Below are 17,438 nucleotides of genomic sequence, written 5' to 3' on the forward strand. Positions count from 1 at the left end.
AGGATGGGACATATTTTAATGGAGAGGATGGGAAAGATTTTAATGGAGAGGAGGGGACAGTTTTTGAAAGTGAAAGGGACGATTTTTGATGGAGAGGATGGGACAGTTTTTGACAGTGGGACAGTTTTGGATGGTGGGACAGTTTTTGATGGAGGGGACAGATTTTGACGGGGAGGACGTGCCTTGATGCGGACAGGTTGTGACGACCGAGGTGATATTAAACGTACTAGCAAGCCTTGTTAAGTGTCAACCGGGAAGGAGATTAACCAGGTTGTAATGGGTGGTTTTCATGGTTGTGGTTCAGGAGAATGATATAAAAAAAAAAGCTAATTTTGGCAGCACAGTAAGTCATGGAAAAAATTACGACATCAAGTTCAGGTTTACTTTTTGTCGCGAGCGGAAAAAATGAAAAATTTGAACGCTGTAAAATTCTTGTTAAACGATTTTGTACTGTTAAGTTTTTTTTATATATATATGTGTAAGTAAATAAGTTAAGTAAGTAAGTAAGTAATTATGTTGTAGTATTTTTAAGGCATGTTCTCTGTTAATTAGTTCATAACATTCCAATAGTTAGTAGTAGTAGTAGTAGTAGTAGTAGTAGTAGTAGTAGAAGAAATGGTGACTATCTTCCCATTCATAAAATCCAGCAATACTAACAATGTGATGTGCAATGTTACTCTTATGCGATATTATTATTATTATTATTAGTGCGGATAATCATGACAGTCTCGTATAATGGGAAGGTGTGTGTGTGTGTGTGTGTGCGTGCGTGCGTGCTTCCCTTCACCAGGTGCTTAATTAACTACCCTTCCTCACCTGTAACTCCAACCACACAAGGGTCAACAGATAAACTCAGGTGTGTGGTCATGTCGTCTATACTTGTTACTGTTTTGTTGTGTGTTTTTCTCGTTTATACTTTCAACTTTATTTAGAGTTTATAATTTGTACCGAAAACGCAGTAATAAAGATATAGAGTCAGGTGGTGTTGGCCGTACCTGTTGATTGGGTCCTCGTGTGCTCAGGTGAATTTGAGGACAGAGAGGACAAACAGGAGGAAAATGAGAAGAGCGAGGATGAAAGAGTAGGAGGGAAGAGGAGACAGAGGAGGAGGAAAGAGAAGAAAAAGGAGGAAAGAGAAGGAGAATGAGGAGGAGGAGGATTACATGGATGAGTTCTAGGCGTGAGGTAACAAGGGAACAGGTAGAGATGTAAGTTTATTGATTGATATATATTTTTTTTCTAAGGGTGAATTTATCTTATTTATTTATACATATATTTACACATACATATGCTTTCATTCCTTCACTTTTTATTTCCTTCTTTCTCTTCTTGTCTTATATATGTCTTTAACACAACTTCCGAGGGTCAAAGGAAAACTCCACTCGAGTCATGCGTATCTTTACTGTATATAAAACAATCACAGACTAGTACATTATCCACTAGGTAAGGACACACCTCCACTCTCTCTTACGGAAATTTTTATGCCCTAATAGTTTGACAAGGCTTTGGTAGAGGCTGGTGTTGTTAGTATTTCCATGGGTAGTGTTGTGAGCCTAGTGATAGTTTGACAAGGCTTTGGTAGGGGCTGTTTTGTGTTAGTATTTCCATGGGTAGTGTTGTGAGCCTAGTGATAGTTTGACAAGGCTTTGGTAGGGGCTGTTTTGTGTTAGTATTTCCATGGGTAGTGTTGTGAGCCTAGTGATAGTTTGACAAGGCTTTGGTAGAGGCTGTGTTGTGTTAGTATTTCCATGGGTAGTGTTGTGAGCCTAGTGATAGTTTGACAAGGCTTTGGTAGGAGCTGTTGTGTTATGAGCCTTCACTCTGTCTTACGGGCCGAGTATTAAGTGAGTGGACCGCCCTACATGGGATAGTCTGTCGCGGCGAGGGTGTGTGGTGATAAGTGATGATTTTGGAGTTTTCTTAAGGGCGTAAATTTTAGAAAGGCACCATGAATTTTTGTTTTAAATTACTCTTTTTGTTTGGGCGTAGAATCATAGACTTTTGGCTTCAGAAATGAGAGATATTGAATGTTTCTTCTTTCCTTCAAAACCATTCCTTCTTCCCTCCCTATTCTCTCTCTCCCTTCCTCCCTTCCCTCCCTATTCTCTCTCTCCCTTCCTCCCTTCCCTACAAAGACATTCCTGCCTTCCCTCCCTATTCTCTCTCTCCCTTCCTCCCTTCCCTACAAAACCATTCCTTCTTCCCTCCCTATTCTCTCTCTCCCTTCCTCCCTTCCCTACAAAACCATTCCTTCTTCCCTCCCTATTCTCTCTCTCCCTTCCTCCCTTCCCTATAAAACCATTCCTTCTTCCCTCCCTATTCTCTCTCTCCCTTCCTCCCTTCCCTACAAAGACATTCCTCCCTTCCCTATCTCTCTAATAATTCTATAGTGATTTAAAAGTCTAATTCTATCCCTTCTATCTCCTCTCACAAACATAGGTCTTTCTTACACAACAGAATAGAATCATTTATGCATAACTTATTCAAATCCAGTGTAATTAAATGTGCATGCAAGAATGATTTACAGTTTTGTTAACTCATTTTAATACTGACCTAGGTATATACACACACACAAGGCAAATATACATACACAAATATACATAACAGATCGGTAGAGTGGGTCGTGCGCATAGAAATATAATGTTGGAGTTACGTGAAGATGAGAAAATGATAATGTAAAAAAAAATGGGGAAAATGACCTCACTGAAAATGACCTCACTATCTTTTTACTATGGTGAGGAAAAAAAAATAAGAAAATGATATGTTAAAAAAAATGGGGAAAATGACCTCACTATCTTTTTACTATGGTGAGGAAAAAAAAATAAGAAAATGATATGTTAAAAAAAAAAAAATTACCTCACTTCCTTTTTACTATGGTGAGGAAAAGAAAAAAAAAAGATAATAATAAAAAGAAAATGATATGCAAAAAAATATCTATGTTAAGGTGGACAGTAAGCTGCAGAAATATCTCTTAAGAATTTCCAGCATTAGAACTTGAGCTTGATGCGGAAATGTCTTCAGAATTTCAGGCATTAGAACTTGAGCTTGATGCGGAAATGTCCTCAGAATTTCCGATATTATACTCAAATCCCGCGGAGGGAGAAGAAAGTGTATGAAAAGATCGTTATGTATTGTTTTAACTCTCCATGATTACTATGAGCTGAAATACACAAGAATATGCGTTGAAAACAAAGCATACTAAGACTGCTACCTCTACAGTATCATATGAGGCGTCTAGAGATCGAGGGGCGAACACACAAGGACAAGAAAATCACTATGGAAAAAATATATACCGTTTACTTTTGTCTTGTTAACCCTTTCCATACGTGACGCAGAGGTTGGCGTCACAGTATGGAAAGGGTCGAGAGGAAATGGAAGAGGATTAGTCCTTCTAAACCTTTCAATCCTCCTCTGAATTCCTCTTAATGAGTTTAAAAGAGAATTAAGAGGAAATGGAAGAAGATTAAGAGGTTCAGAAGAGGACTACTGGTGATGATGTCGGATGCCCATCGGACGCCGACGTCAGCATCGCCGGATTGAAGGGGTTAAGTGTGTGTGTGTGTGGGTTGAATTACAAGACAAACCAGCACGGAAAACTAGAAACACAAACCTAGTTATATATTCCTACTGCAAGGAGACAAGAAAATCACTGAGTATGTATGTATCTATGGTTTGCTGTCATCCCTGGAATAGCTAACTGTGGGTCAACTACATATAGTATTGTTTTATCTGGGCAAAAATGGCCTTGCCTGCAGAGATATACTTTTTCCTTGTCAAGCAATTCCAGAGACACAGAGCCTAAGGAGCGGTCAAGCCAGCAACACAAACTCAATCAAGGTGAACAACTAACAGAATCTAATGAACACAATCAACTGGCGTTCACCTCAAACAATTACGGCAGATCTGTGAGTGTGTGCGGCGCGGACAGGCACACTCGCACGATAATCACAGTGAATGAAAAATGATGAATTAAGGTACAGTGCGGGAGCAGACAGTGTTATGAAATGTACTGAAAACCTGAGGCGGCGGCGGCGGCGGCGGCGGCAGGCTTAACACCATAACACCATCTTCAAGAGAGAGAAAACATGCCCTCACTATCTTTTTACTATGGTGAGGAAAAGAAAAGAAAAAATAATAATAAGAAAATGCTAATATACAAAAAATGTCATTTGCCTCATCAGAAGGAAGGAAGAATCGAGCCCCAGTGTTCCCTAAGGCCCCGCCCACACCAAGGAGCAGTTCTCGGCGGGCAATGCTGGGTGAGTAGTGATACCAGATGGAGCAGTTTCCGGCAGGCTCCACAATATTGGGCAGTGCCCAGCAGACTGTACACTCAATGGGCAAAGTCTGCCAGGCACTCCTTGATGGTGTGGCCAGGCTGTCAAGGGCACTTGGATGGTTTGCCTGTGGTTCCCACGCTCATGACATCATCCTCACTCTTGTCTGCTGCCCACCATCGAAACGTGTGTATTGGAACAGCATTTGGCAACAGTGTTTGCCCATCGGGCACTGCCAGGTAGTGTGGACAGGGCTGAGGCTGTACAGAGTAATGCTATCCTTAATATCTCTCCCAGCCTTGCCTCACCTATCACTACAAGAACAAAGGAAGCATTGCGCTGCCTGGGCCTAGATCATCTTGGCGGTGCCGACGCCCAGCATGGTGCCGGCGGTGAAGGCCACGATGTACATGTTGAGTGCGTACATCTCGTCCACACTGAGGCGGCTCGTGTCCCCCAGCACGTGGCGGCGGTACAGGCGGCGGGCGGAGGCCATCTTCCGCCCCAGCCACCCGTCCACCTGGTCCTCCGCCCGCCCCAGCCGCCGCTCCAGCCTGTCCGCCGCCTTCTCCAGCGTGCGGTCCAGTCGGCGCGCGGCGTCTTGTAGTGGGGCCTGGGGGGGAGTAGGGGGACAGGGGGAGGTGGTGAGAGAGGTAACTATCGTATAATCGTATAGACATAAAAAAAAATAATAACAGTTGCAGCAGAAAATATAAACTGCAGGAAATAAAACTGAAGCAACACAACGCAAGGCCACAAACAGGCAAAATAATATATATATAACAATAAATACAAGTTTGCTAGAGCGCCTCGCCTGGCCAGGTGTGACAAGGTGTGTGTTAGCTCGTTAGGCATCGTTAACCCGGTAGCTGCGGGGATCATGTTTCTTAACCCGGTAGCTGCGGGGATCATGTTTCTTAACCCGGTAGCTGCAGGGATCATGTTTCTTAACCCGGTAGCTGCGGGGATCATGTTTCTTAACCCGGTAGCTGCAGGGATCATGTTTCTTAACCCGGTAGCAGCGACGGGCCAAATCTGTGGCTTTTCCGTGTACCAGCGATGGGCCAAATTTGTGCCATGATATAAACCCCCTAAATAGATGATGCATAAACTGATCACAAATGCATTGATATATATATTATGAAATGGTTTGCGTGAGTGATGATTTTTTCTCATTTTTCTCGCTTAGAGGGGCCTTTAAGAAACATGATCCCCGCAGCTACCGGGTTAAAGGTCCCTCTAAGCGAGAATAATGAGAAAAAAATCATCACTCACGCAAACCATTTCATAATATTTATCAACGCATTTGTGATCAGTTTATGCATCATTATATTTGGTTATATCTATGGTAAAATTTGGCCACAAAAATTCACCGTCGCTGCTACACGGTAAAGCCACAAATTTCACCCGTCGCTGCTACACGGTAAAGCCACAAATTTCACCCGTCGCTGCTACACGGTAAAGCCACAAATTTCACCCGTCGCTGGTACATGGTAAAGCCACAAATTTGACCCGTCGCTATTACCAGGTTAAGTATGGTGAAGGGCCGCCTTGCCTCACATGCTCAAAATCAAATCATCTACGCTAATTTTGCTGTTAAGCTTGGACTCGGGTGAACCAACTACAGTTTATATAAAAAAAAAGCATTAACATAAAAAGCCAAGAACACTTACAGCAAGGGTCCCTAGGAGGAGGCAATGCCCAACAGCACTCCTCCACCAAAGCTTGTGGCCAATACTATGTTCTCATGAACCGTCGCACCTGAAAAACACAGACCTCTTACACTCCAGCGGCAGGCGGGCACAAGGGGGAACTGAACTTATAACACAGGGAGGAGAAATGCTAAATACGACAGGGAAAACTATATGAAAACAGGGAAAATTACATAATAACAGGGAAAACTAAACTAAAACAGGGTAAACTAACATAAAAACAGGGAAAACTAAAATAAAAACAGGGAAAACTAAACTAAAACAGGGTAAACTAACATAAAAACAGGGCAAACTAACATAAAAACAGGGAAATCTAACATAAAAACAGGGAAAACTAAGATAAAAACAGGGAAAACTAAGATAAAAACAGGGTACACTAAAATAAAAACAGGGAAAACTAACATAAAAACAGGGAAAACTAACATAAAACAGGGAAAACTAATATAAAAACAGGGAAAACTAACACAAAACAGGGAAAACTAAGATAAAAACGGAAAACTAATATAAAAACAGGGAAAACTAACATAAAAACAGGGAAAACTAAAATAAAACAGGGAAAACTAACATAAAAACAGGGAAAACTAACAAAACAGGGAAAACTAAAATAAAACAGGGTAAATTAACATAAAATCAGGGAAAACTAAGATAAAAACAGGGAAAACTAACATAAAAACAAGGAAAACTAACATAAAAACAGGGAAAACTAACATAAAAACAAGGAAAACTAACATAAAAACAAGGAAAACTAACATAAAAACAGGGAAAACTAAGATAAAACAAGGAAGATGGAACAAAACTAACTGAGACGAGAGGGGAAAAATTGAGCAGAAGAAGGAGGAACAAAACTCTAGCTAGCAGGCAGGCATTAGGGAGGGAGGGGAGGGGAGGGGGAGTAAAACAACAGAACAAAACTAACCTAACATGTCTCACACTCCAGCGGCAGGCGTTCACAAGGGAGGGAGGACAGGGGGAACTTAAATACACTAACACAAGGGGAAAAAATAAATATAACAGACATGCTAGGGAACAGAATAACAGGGAAACACAGAGAGAAGCTATATAACAGGGGCGCACAGAGGGGAAACAGGGGTGGACAACACAACCTGGGGAACTCTTTAGCTGTCAATGGGCAAAATATGACCAGAAATTAATGCAAAATAATAATAATAATAATAATAATAATAGAGAAAGAAGGGAAGACAGAGAGAATCAGAGGAACAAATAAATGAAAATTGCATTACATTTTACAGGATGGGGATTAAAAATAAGATAATGATGATGATAATAATAATAATAATAATAATAATAATAATAATAATAATAATAATAATAGATAAAATAAACGCAAAACACACACACACACGCACACTAACACAGGCAAGCAAGCACAACACAAACGCACGAACACACACCTCCTCGGACACCCTGCTGGGGTTGACGCTCGATTCCACCTCGCGTTTGAGCTTCTTCGCTTTCTCCTCCAGGTCACGGTTCACCCGGTTCCAGTCCACCTGAGGCATGGAGGTCAAGTTAGGTCAGCTCAGGTCATGTTAGGCCCGGTAGCAGCGGGGATCATGTTTCTTAATGGTCCCCCCAAGCGAGAAAAAATCACCCCTCACACAAACCATTTCATAATATATATATCAAAGTATTTGTGATCAGATTACGCATCATCTATTTTGGGGGTTTATATCATGGCACAAATTTGGCCCGTCGCTGCTACACGGTAAAGCCACAAATTTGGCCCGTCGCTGCTACACGGTAAAGCCACAAATTTGGCCCGTCGCTGCTACCGGGTTAAGGCAACTTAGGTTAGGTCATGTTAGGTTAGGGCATGTTAGATTAGGTCATTTTAGGTCATTTTAGGTTAGGTCAATTCAGATTGTTATGTTAGATTAGGTCATGTTAGGTTAGATCATGTTAGATAAGGTCACTTTAGATTAGGTCATGTTAGGTTAGGTCAGATTAGGTCATATTAGTGTTAGGTTAGGTCAAGGGAGTCAGTGTGATGGTGAGACTGACTGGCTGACTGATTGGCTGGCAGGATTATTTTTTTCACTGACCAACAGAAAAAAGTTCAAAAATATTCAATTAAACTTAATATGAAAAAAAAAACATGAAGTACTGTTAGCTGAGAGAGAGAGAGAGAGAGAGAGAGAGAGAGAGAGAGAGAGAGAGAGAGAGAGAGAGAGAGAGAGAATGAAAAGAGAGCAGAGAGAGAGAGAGAGAGAGAGAGAGAGAGACAGTGAGAGAGAGAGAGGAATGAAAAAGAGAGCAAGCAAACTGAGAGAGAAATGAGATGAGATAGCAAACAAGAGAGAGAGAGAGAGAGAGAGAGTGCACCCCACCCACCTTAATATACCCCTTGTGTGCCGCCAACTGCATGACCAACAGACTGCCGCCCACCACCGTCGCCGCCACCTTGCCCACCTTCATGGACAGGTAGCCCACCACCCTAACGAGACAAAGGTAAGCGCGTTAGTAAGGTAAAATTAATAGGTCATGTTAGGTTAGGTTAAGGGGTCAGTGTGAAAGAGAGAGACTGATGGACTGACTGATTGAATGACTTGTGTGGGGGGCAGGTTAAGAGGGGAAGGTTGTTGTTGTTGTTGTTGTTTTGCGTGAAAGGATGCGGCTTAAGGGCAAAAAAAAAAAAAGTAAAAAAAAAAAAAAAAAGCCCGCTTCTCGCCGCTCCCACAAGAGTAAAGAGTAGCCAAAACAGAGGTCGATTTCGGTAGAGTTTTATTAGTTTTTATTTACGATTTTGTTAGTTTTATTTGATTTATTTTTATTTTGTTAGTTATATGTTTGTTTTGGTGCCCTCGAGCTGTGTCCCTCCCTGTTAAATTAATAGGGAAATACAGGTACGTTATGGTAAGGAAAAGAAAGGTATGGGAATTGGTAGCGTATGGTAACTAGGAGGAAGGAAAGACTGAGAGAGAATGAGAGGGAGAATTAATAGGCTAAATAATGCATCTTTCTCTTTCTCTCATTCCCTCCCTTTACTTCCCTCTTTCTTTCACTCCCTTTCCTTCCCTCCCTCTTTCTCTAACTCCCTTTCCTTCCTCCCTCTATTCTTTCACTCCCTTTCCTTCCCTCCCTCCCTCTTTCTTTCACTCCCTTTCCTTCCCTTCCTCTTTCTCTACCTCCCTTTCCTTCCTCCCTCTATTCTTTCACTCCCTTTCCTTCCCTCCCTCCCTCTTTCTTTCACTCCCTTTCCTTCCCTTCCTCTTTCTCTACCTCCCTTTCCTTCCTCCCTCTATTCTTTCACTCCCTTTCCTTCCTTCCCTCCCTCTTTCTTTCACTCCCTTTCCTTCCCTCCCTCTTTCTTTCACTCCCTTTCCTTCCCTTCCTCCCTCTATTCTTTCACTCCCTTTCCTTCCCTCTCTCCCTCTTTCTTTCACTCCCTTTCCTTCCCTTCCTCTTTCTCTACCTCCCTTTCCTTCCTCCCTCTATTCTTTCACTCCCTTTCCTTCCCTCCCTCTGTTTTTCACGCCCTCCCTCTTTCTTTCACTCCCTTTCCTTCCCTTCCTCTTTCTCTAACTCCCTTTCCTTCCTCCCTCTATTCTTTCACTTCCTTTCTTTCTTTCACTCCTTTTCCCTCCCTCTATTCTTTCACTCCAATTCCCCCTTTCTCTCTCTCCCTCCCTCTTTCTTTCTCTCCTCCCTCTCACTCCCTTTCCCCCCTCCTTTCTCTCCCCCCCTCCCCCCCCACTCACCATCCCGAGGCGCCCCCCACAGCCACCTGCTTGGCCACGGGTTCCCTTGCCAGGTCTTGCATGAATCGCTGGAGCCAGGACATGGTGTTGGCAGCTGTCCCTCGCACGTCCAGGACCTCAAACTCCTCTATGCCCTCGTCCGCCGTTGACCTCACCTTGGCCCCCCCAGCGCCCCCCATGCCACGGCCTAAGGGGGGGAAGGGGGTTATGGGGGTGTTGTAGTTTTAAGGGTGCAAGGGAAAGAAGGGAGATGAGAATATTGGTACGGCCTAAGGGAGATTATAGTTTTAAGGGTGCAAAGGAAAGAAGGGGGTATGAGGTAAGGGGGGGTGTTGTAGTTTTAAGGGTGCAAGGGAAAGAAGGGAGATGAGGATATTGCTACAGCCTAAGGGAGATTATAGTTTTAAGGGTGCAAGGGAAGGAAGGGAGATGAGGATATTGCTACAGCCTAAGGGAGATCATAGTTTTAAGGGTGCAAGGGAAGGAAGGGAGATGAGGATATTGCTACAGCCTAAGGGAGGTTATAGTTTTAAGGGTGCAAGGGAAGGGAGATGAGGATATTGCTACAGCCTAAGGGAGGTTATAGTCTTAAGGGTGCAAGGGAAGGAAGGGAGATGAGAATATTGCTACAGCCTAAGGGAGGTTATAGTTTTAAGGGTGCAAGGGAAAGAAGGGAGATGAGAACATTCCCATGGCCTAAGGGAGTGTAAAATTGATAAGGGAGGGTATAGTCTTAAGGATGCAAAGGAAGGAAGGGAGATAGAGAATATAAATGACAGTAATTCAAAAACTAGTGATTTCCATAATAAAAAAACAATGTACTTCTTAATATTATCCTCAAAATGGACTATCGCAGCTAAATCATGTGGTTAATACAAAGCCATTATTTTGAACCATGTGGAGATAGGCAGACCAGGACACTAGACACTAAAGATATCAGGAATAATGTAATAATGCTTTTTTATTAATGTTTTCTTTTTTGTGTGCCCTTGAGCTGCCTCCTTTGTTGTAAAAAAAAAAAAAATGACATATATTACATTATCCTTAAAACACACACACACACACGCGTACTGAGACACACACACACACACACACACACACACACACACACACACACACACAGCCCTCATACCAACACCTTTTCTATAAGTCCAGAAAACACATGACACTTAAAATCAAACAAAAATAAAATAAATAGCCCGAGAAAGTCCGATATCACAGCCTAACCTTGAACAGCACACACATATATACACTTACCAACAGTATATACACCCATTAAACCCATATTTCATCACTTAATAATACAAAATCAATAAATAATACATCAACATCATAAAAATATCAAATACGTTGTGATAAAACCTCGTATTTCAACATATAACCCCAAGGACAGGTATATCCACTTAGCAACAGTGTAAATAACCATTGTCTCCATATATTAATCGTCCTTACAGGTCTCCCAGGGTTGATTTAGTCCCCGTACGGCGTCCCAGGGGCAAGAAATAGCTCCTGTGGGGGATAGGTAACTCGTAGGCACAGAAGGAGGTAGAAGTCCGTCCGCCGTGATGGCCCAGGAAGGAGTGAGTCAGGGAGGTTCCTATACTATTACCAGATCTCATTTATCGCCTTAATTACTAACCTAGAGCTCATTAACAGCCTCTGGGATTAATATTAGATGCTTTAAGGGTGATTTAGATGTGTGTAACCTTATCTAGTGCCTGTGTTGGCGTTCTGTAAAGTGTTATAGGTGTGAGGTTTGGAGTTCTTAAATAGCTTGATTATATACTCTAACCGCATTATAATTGTTCGCCATCTATATTTGAGTTTTCTAAGAGGTATGGGTTTGTGTATGGCGTGATTGTGTGGCTGTATTCACGTCTGCATCGTATTTTGTGAAGAGTTAAAAGTCATGGTTGAAATAAGAGCCATGAACCCTTGGAAGGTCAACATGGCTGCGAAGGGATGTGCGGGAAGCGAGACCCAGCCAGTCGATGTCACCCTATTTAAACACCTCTCCCGTATTTCTCTGTACCGGGCGCGACGATCTGAAGCAATGGATGAAAAGTAGAGGAAAAATCCTTAATATTACTCCCCGGTCAAGCCAAACAGAAAAATGCATTGCCGATAAAATAAAGTATAAAAAAAAATGCGATATAGTTGCCAGCCTGCATAACAAGACACCAAATTTTGAAAAACACCCAAAGACTTAACGATACCAAACAGAAATCCCTTAAATATTACTAAAACCTTACCAAACACGACCAAAAACACAAAACCAGGTGGAATAATAAATGAAAAACGTAATAAAAGTCGCTAATCTTGAGGTATGTGGCAATGGACGGACAAGACCCTATCCCTGCATGGCTCCAGACAATGTTACCAGATGATCGCTCCCAGCATAGTGTATTTTTCGGTGTCTGATCCATGACTATTGCATAAAAACACTGATAATTAACCATTTAAACGATAACTATGAATAAATCTGGTTATCGGGGCCCATGAGACGGTTTTGGGGCATGAAATCGGTATATATGAGAGCCTGAAGATGGCGGTCTGGCAATGCTGCCGTCTCAAGCAATGGTGCCAGACTCCCCTACCCAGCTTCTTGTATATATCAATTTCTAACCTAAAAACTCTCCTGGGCCACAAAAGCGAGATTGATTTATAGTTATCATTAGAATAGTTAATTTCAGATGTGTTTTGTGGATAGTTAAGCGTCAGAAGCCGGTAAATAGGAGACTCAGTGGATACCAATCTAGCAATGGTGCTGTCCACGGATGCCACGGTATCGTACTCACTAAACTATGATTTACCTATTTCTAACGCATAACGACTGCACAAAACCCTGTATAATTAACACCTCTAGCAGTAAATATAAATAGCTATCATTTGTTTAGATGGTGAGACGATTTTTAGGCTGAAGACGGGAAAAATGAGAAGCTGTGAACGACAATCTGGCAACATTGGTGGAGTCCCGGAGACCGTTGCCAGATTGTCGTACTCCGAGCATCGTATTTACCCATTTCTGACGCATAACTACGGCCAAGAAGCATCAGGAATTAACTGTTTTAACGATAATTATAAGTGCATCTCGTTATTGTGGCCCAGGAGACAGTTTTTGGTTCGGAAGTCGGTAAATATGAGGCTGAGAACGACAATCTGGCAACGTTGGTGGAGTCCCGGAGGAGCATCGGGCAGCCAGAGTGTTCCTGGCCGCGCCGGGGTGATGACGGGGCCCTCCTAGCTGCCGCCCCTCCCCCACATGGGCTTTAGCTTGTGAGTGCGTTAGTGCGTGCGTGGATAATAAAGTGCATAATGGAGATAATGGAGGCGACTGAGGAGGTGAATTTGACCCCTCAGGAACTGCAAGTCTTGTCGGAACTGGATAGGTAAGGCATTCTGTGTTTGTGTTTTTCTCCTTCTCTATCTCTCTTTCTCCTTTTTTTGTCTTGTTTTTGTTTTGTTTTTGTGTGTGTTTGTGCGTGTGTGCGTGTGTTTGTGTGTGTGTTTGTTTGTTGGTGGCACGTTTGAATGCTGAGAGTCGGTTTCCTCCTTCCTTCCTCTCTCTCTCTCTCTCTCTCTCTCTCTCTCTCTCTCTCTCTCTCTCGGCTTGGCTCTCTCACTGCCCACTCACCTCTCTCTCTCTCTCTCTCTCTCTCTCTCTCTCTCTCTCTCTCTCTCTCTCTGGTATTTTCTCTCCATGTCTTCCTCTTCTCTCCATGTCTTCCTTCTCTCTCTCTCTCTCTCTCTCTCTCTCTCTCTCTCTCTCTCTCACACGTACGCCAACTTCTCTCTCCCTCTTCTCCATTTCCTCTCCCTCTTCTCTTCCTTCCCTCTCCCTTCTCTCTCCCTTTCCTCCTCTCCCTCACCCTATTCTCCCTATTATCTCCCTTTTCTCTCCCTTCTTTACCTCCCAGTGTAGTAAGGGAATGGAGGAAAAAGGGAGGAAAGGAGAGAAAAAAAGGGTTAGTTTCTCTCCCTTTTCTTCCCTTTCTTGTCCTTTTCAAATTGTTTCTCTCTCTCTCTCTCTCTCTCTCTCTCTCTCTCTCTCTCTCTCTCTACTGATATTTATTTTAATTTCCCTGGTTTTATTTTTCTTTATTTTTTATTATTTATTTTCTGCATTAATTTACTTACTTTTAATATGTATTTTTTTTTATCTTTCCTCCATTTTTTATCTATTATTATTACTATTATTATTATTATTGTTATTATTATTTTTATTATTATTATTATTTCTTTTCTTCCCTTTTGTTTATCAAGTATTTTATCTCTTCCCTTTTATCTCATTTTTCTTTTCATATTTTTATTATTTATTATCCTTCATTTTCCTTCATCCTCGTCCTTCAATCTTTTCATTCTTTCTTTTCTTTAAATTTTCTGCAGCATTTTATTTTATTTTCCATCCTGTTGAAAAATCACATCCTGGTCTATTTTATTTTTTATCATTATTTCTGTATTTTTTATTTTTTTCATGTTTTATTATTATTTATATTTTTTTCCTTGTTTTCTTTTATTACCTGTATTTTATTTTCCCTTCTTTTCCCTTCACCTCCTTCCCTCTGTTATCATTTACTTACCTTTTCTTTTTTTTCTGCATCATTTTATTTGTATTTTCTTTCATTTCTTCTTTCTCCTGTACTTTCCTCTTTTATCATTTATTTTGCCTCTTCCATCTCTCTCCTTTTTTATTATTTCTGTTCCATATTGTTTTCTTTTTCTTGTCTTCTCACAATTTTCCTTTTTTATTTCATTTATCAATATCATTTTAATATTTCTCATTCCTGGGTTATTTTTTAATTCCTGTTTATCTAGTTATACTTTTCTTCATACATGTAACAGTAGATCCACAAGAGCCAAGGTTTACATTATTATTATTATTGTTATTATTATTATTATTATTATTATTATTATTATTATTATTTAGATTTTTCCCCTCCATCTTTTATTATGCATTTTATCTATTTCTTTCATTATTTTCTACCTTTTTCTTTCTTTTCATTCCCATTCACTTCCCTTCTTCATCATATATTTTATCTTTTCTTCTAATTTCTGTAGTTCCTTCTTTATTTATTTTTATCTTTTTACTTCTCTTTTCCTCCCCCCTTCTATTTTTTTATTATTTTGTATCTTTTTCATTTTTTCATTCCCTTATTTTCCTCCTTCATCATGTGTTTTATCTCTTCTTTCCTTCTAATTTCTGTAGTTCCGTCTTTATTTATTTTTATCTTTTTACTTCTCTTTTCCTTCCCCCTTCTATTTTTTTTTATTATCTTGTACATTTTTCATCTTTTCATTCCCATTCATTTCCTTCCTTCATCGGTTATTTTATCTTTCCTTCTACTTTCTGTAGTTCTGTCTTTATTTATTATTATTTTTATTTACTTTCTTTTCTTCCCCTCTTTATCATATAGTATACCTCCTCCTCCTCCTGTATCTCCTTTCCCTAAATCTGTCTTCTGTCTATCTTCATCATTTTCTTTCTTATTATCTAGCATTTTATTATTTTGCAATTTATTTTAGGTTTATTTTTCTTTATATTTGTAGCAGTAAATCCACAGTAGCCAAGGTTTACATTATTATTATTATTATTATTATTATTATTATATTTTTTAGTATTTTTTCCGCTCCCTCCCTCCCTCCTCCAGTTTCTAGCACAGTAGCCAAGTAAAAATATAGACCTTGTGTGTTTTTTTTTTCTAGCACAGTAGCCAAGTAAAAATATAGACCTTGTGTGTGTTTTTTTTTCTCGCACAGTAGCCAAGTAAAAATATAGACCTTGTGTGGTTGTCTTTTTTCTTGCTCTCTTATTGCCTGTGATTATAGAGATGTGGGTGAGGTTTTATGATGGTAGGATTTTATTGTTTTTCTTCCTTGTTTTTATCATCTTTATTTTTCCTATTTTTTTTATTTTTTCTCTTCTTTTGCCTTCATTCTTTCATCCTCTTCTTCTTCTTCTTCTTCTTCTTTGTTTCCCCTATTCAAATTTTTTTATCATCTGCTTCTCCTCCATCTTTATTTCTCCTATTTTTTCCTGTTTCTGTTATTTCATTTATCTCTATTGGTTTTTATTCTATTTATTTTTGTTTTATTTATCTCATTCTTATTTTTTATTGCATTATTGTTATTCATATTTTTATTCAGTTCTTCTTATTCATTTTTTTTTTGCATTATTCTTATTGCTATTTACTCTACATAGAAATTGATGTTCACCTACCTAATTTATATTTTTTCACCTTAACTTGCAAAAATATCATCCTGACTCCATCATCGTTATCTATCCCATATCTTCTTTTTCAGTCCTTTATTTTTTTCTATCAAATTTTTTTTCTTCTATCATAGTTTTCAATGTCTTTACCATACTCATGACCGCCTTAGGCCGCAGCCACACAGAGAGAGAGAGAGATTTTAGTCTTTATTTCATAGTTGCTGCAAATGGTAGCTATATGTAAAATGTGATATAAACATTACGAAGCGATTCTTTAACTTCAACTCGTCACTATTTATTTAGTGTCTGTTTTATTGAGTGAACATATTTGAGTTCTCCAATCACTGCTGCATTTAATGGTGCTAACCTAAATGTCCTATTAAGTGTATGCGTCGAGTTACAGCAAATAGTATAGAAGCATGTCTGTAATGTCACTCCTTCCGACCAAGCAACCTCGCACGAGAAAAGCTAGAAAAGTTAATTGTTAATTCTCTTCACTTTCTCGCTTACCTGCTCGCTGCCAGTGTGGTCACCTCCGTTGGTTATTATGTATTAAAGTTTCTCGCTCTCGCTCGCTTTGTCGCTCCCAGTGTGGCCGCGTCCTTAATTATACAGCAACTTCATGTGTTGATATCTTATTTTACTATTTTTCTCCTAAGACGGTGCTAAATATACTTTTTGGTAGGACATTGAGGATTTTTCTTGTTATTTTTATTTAACCCAGTAGCATTGATGGGCCAAATTTGTGGCTTTACCGTGTAGCAGCGACGGGCCAAATTTGTGGCTTTACCGTGTAGCAGCGACGGGCCAAATTTGTGGCTTTACCATGTAGCAGCGTGGCCAAATTTAATTTTACCATGTAGCAGCGACGGGCCAAATTTGTGGCTTTACCGTGTAGCAGCGACGGGCCAAATTTGTGGCTTTACCGTGTAGCAGCGACGGGCCAAATTTGTGGCTTTACCATGTAGCAGCGACGGGCCAAATTTGTGGCTTTACCATGTAGCAGCGACGGGTCAAATTTGTGGCTTTACCATGTAGCAGCGACGGGTCAAATTTGTGGCTTTACCGTGTAGCAGCAATGGGCCAAATTTGTGGCTTTACCATGTAGCAGCGACGGGCCAAATTTGTGCCATGATTTAAACCCCCAAAAATAGATGATGCATAAACTGATCACAAATGCGTTGATATATATTATGAAATGGTTTGCGTGAGTGATTATTTTTTCTCATTTTTCTCGCTTAGAGGGACCATTAAGAAACATGATCCCCGCTGCTACTGGGTTAACTAATTGCCTATGTATGGCTGAATAAACAGCAGTAATATGCACCCAGAAATGTCAGTTTTTCGAATCCACAAACCCTCCGGCTGATTTGGCTTGCTTTGCTTTCCAATCGCCCTTCTTCATTCCCTTTTTTCCTTATTTCATCCTCTCCCTTTCCTTCTTACCTATCCCTTCCCTTTTTTCTCCCTCTCCCTTCCCTTTCCTACCATTCTCTTCCCTTCCTTACCTCTCCTTCCTTTC

At 40.4% G+C, this 17,438-nt stretch overlaps 2 protein-coding genes across 6 annotated transcripts in view; one reads left to right on the forward strand and one right to left on the reverse strand.

Annotated features, from left to right (window-relative positions):
- Window positions 1-1,382: 1,382 nt before the first annotated feature.
- LOC126983739 (FUN14 domain-containing protein 1-like) lies at window positions 1,383-11,301 on the reverse strand. 5 transcript variants are annotated; one of them, XM_050836806.1, is made up of 7 exons: window positions 11,161-11,301; window positions 9,709-9,895; window positions 8,342-8,444; window positions 7,402-7,500; window positions 2,788-4,890; window positions 2,132-2,699; window positions 1,383-2,099 (listed from the first exon to the last, which is right to left on the reverse strand). In XM_050836806.1, the coding sequence occupies exons 2-5, from the start codon at window positions 9,885-9,887 to the stop codon at window positions 4,627-4,629; spliced, it is 645 nt and encodes a 214-aa protein (XP_050692763.1). In that variant the 5' UTR covers window positions 9,888-9,895; window positions 11,161-11,301; the 3' UTR covers window positions 1,383-2,099; window positions 2,132-2,699; window positions 2,788-4,626. The 5 variants fall into 5 exon arrangements, with proteins under 5 accessions (XP_050692763.1, XP_050692766.1, XP_050692765.1 ...); XM_050836809.1 differs by having other exon boundaries at window positions 2,349-4,890; XM_050836808.1 differs by having other exon boundaries at window positions 2,241-4,890.
- Window positions 11,302-12,914: 1,613 nt separating this feature from the next.
- The window catches only part of LOC126983740 (putative mediator of RNA polymerase II transcription subunit 26), a 46,892-nt gene continuing 42,368 nt past the window's right edge, over window positions 12,915-17,438 (forward strand). The window contains exon 1 of the mRNA XM_050836810.1: window positions 12,915-13,097. Coding sequence (XP_050692767.1) covers window positions 13,024-13,097 — 74 coding nt within the window. The 5' untranslated portion in view covers window positions 12,915-13,023. The remainder of the gene's footprint in view (window positions 13,098-17,438) is intronic.

The sequence above is a fragment of the Eriocheir sinensis genome, chromosome 54 (assembly GCF_024679095.1).
Source record: "Eriocheir sinensis breed Jianghai 21 chromosome 54, ASM2467909v1, whole genome shotgun sequence".
NCBI classification, from domain to species: Eukaryota; Metazoa; Arthropoda; class Malacostraca; order Decapoda; family Varunidae; genus Eriocheir; species Eriocheir sinensis.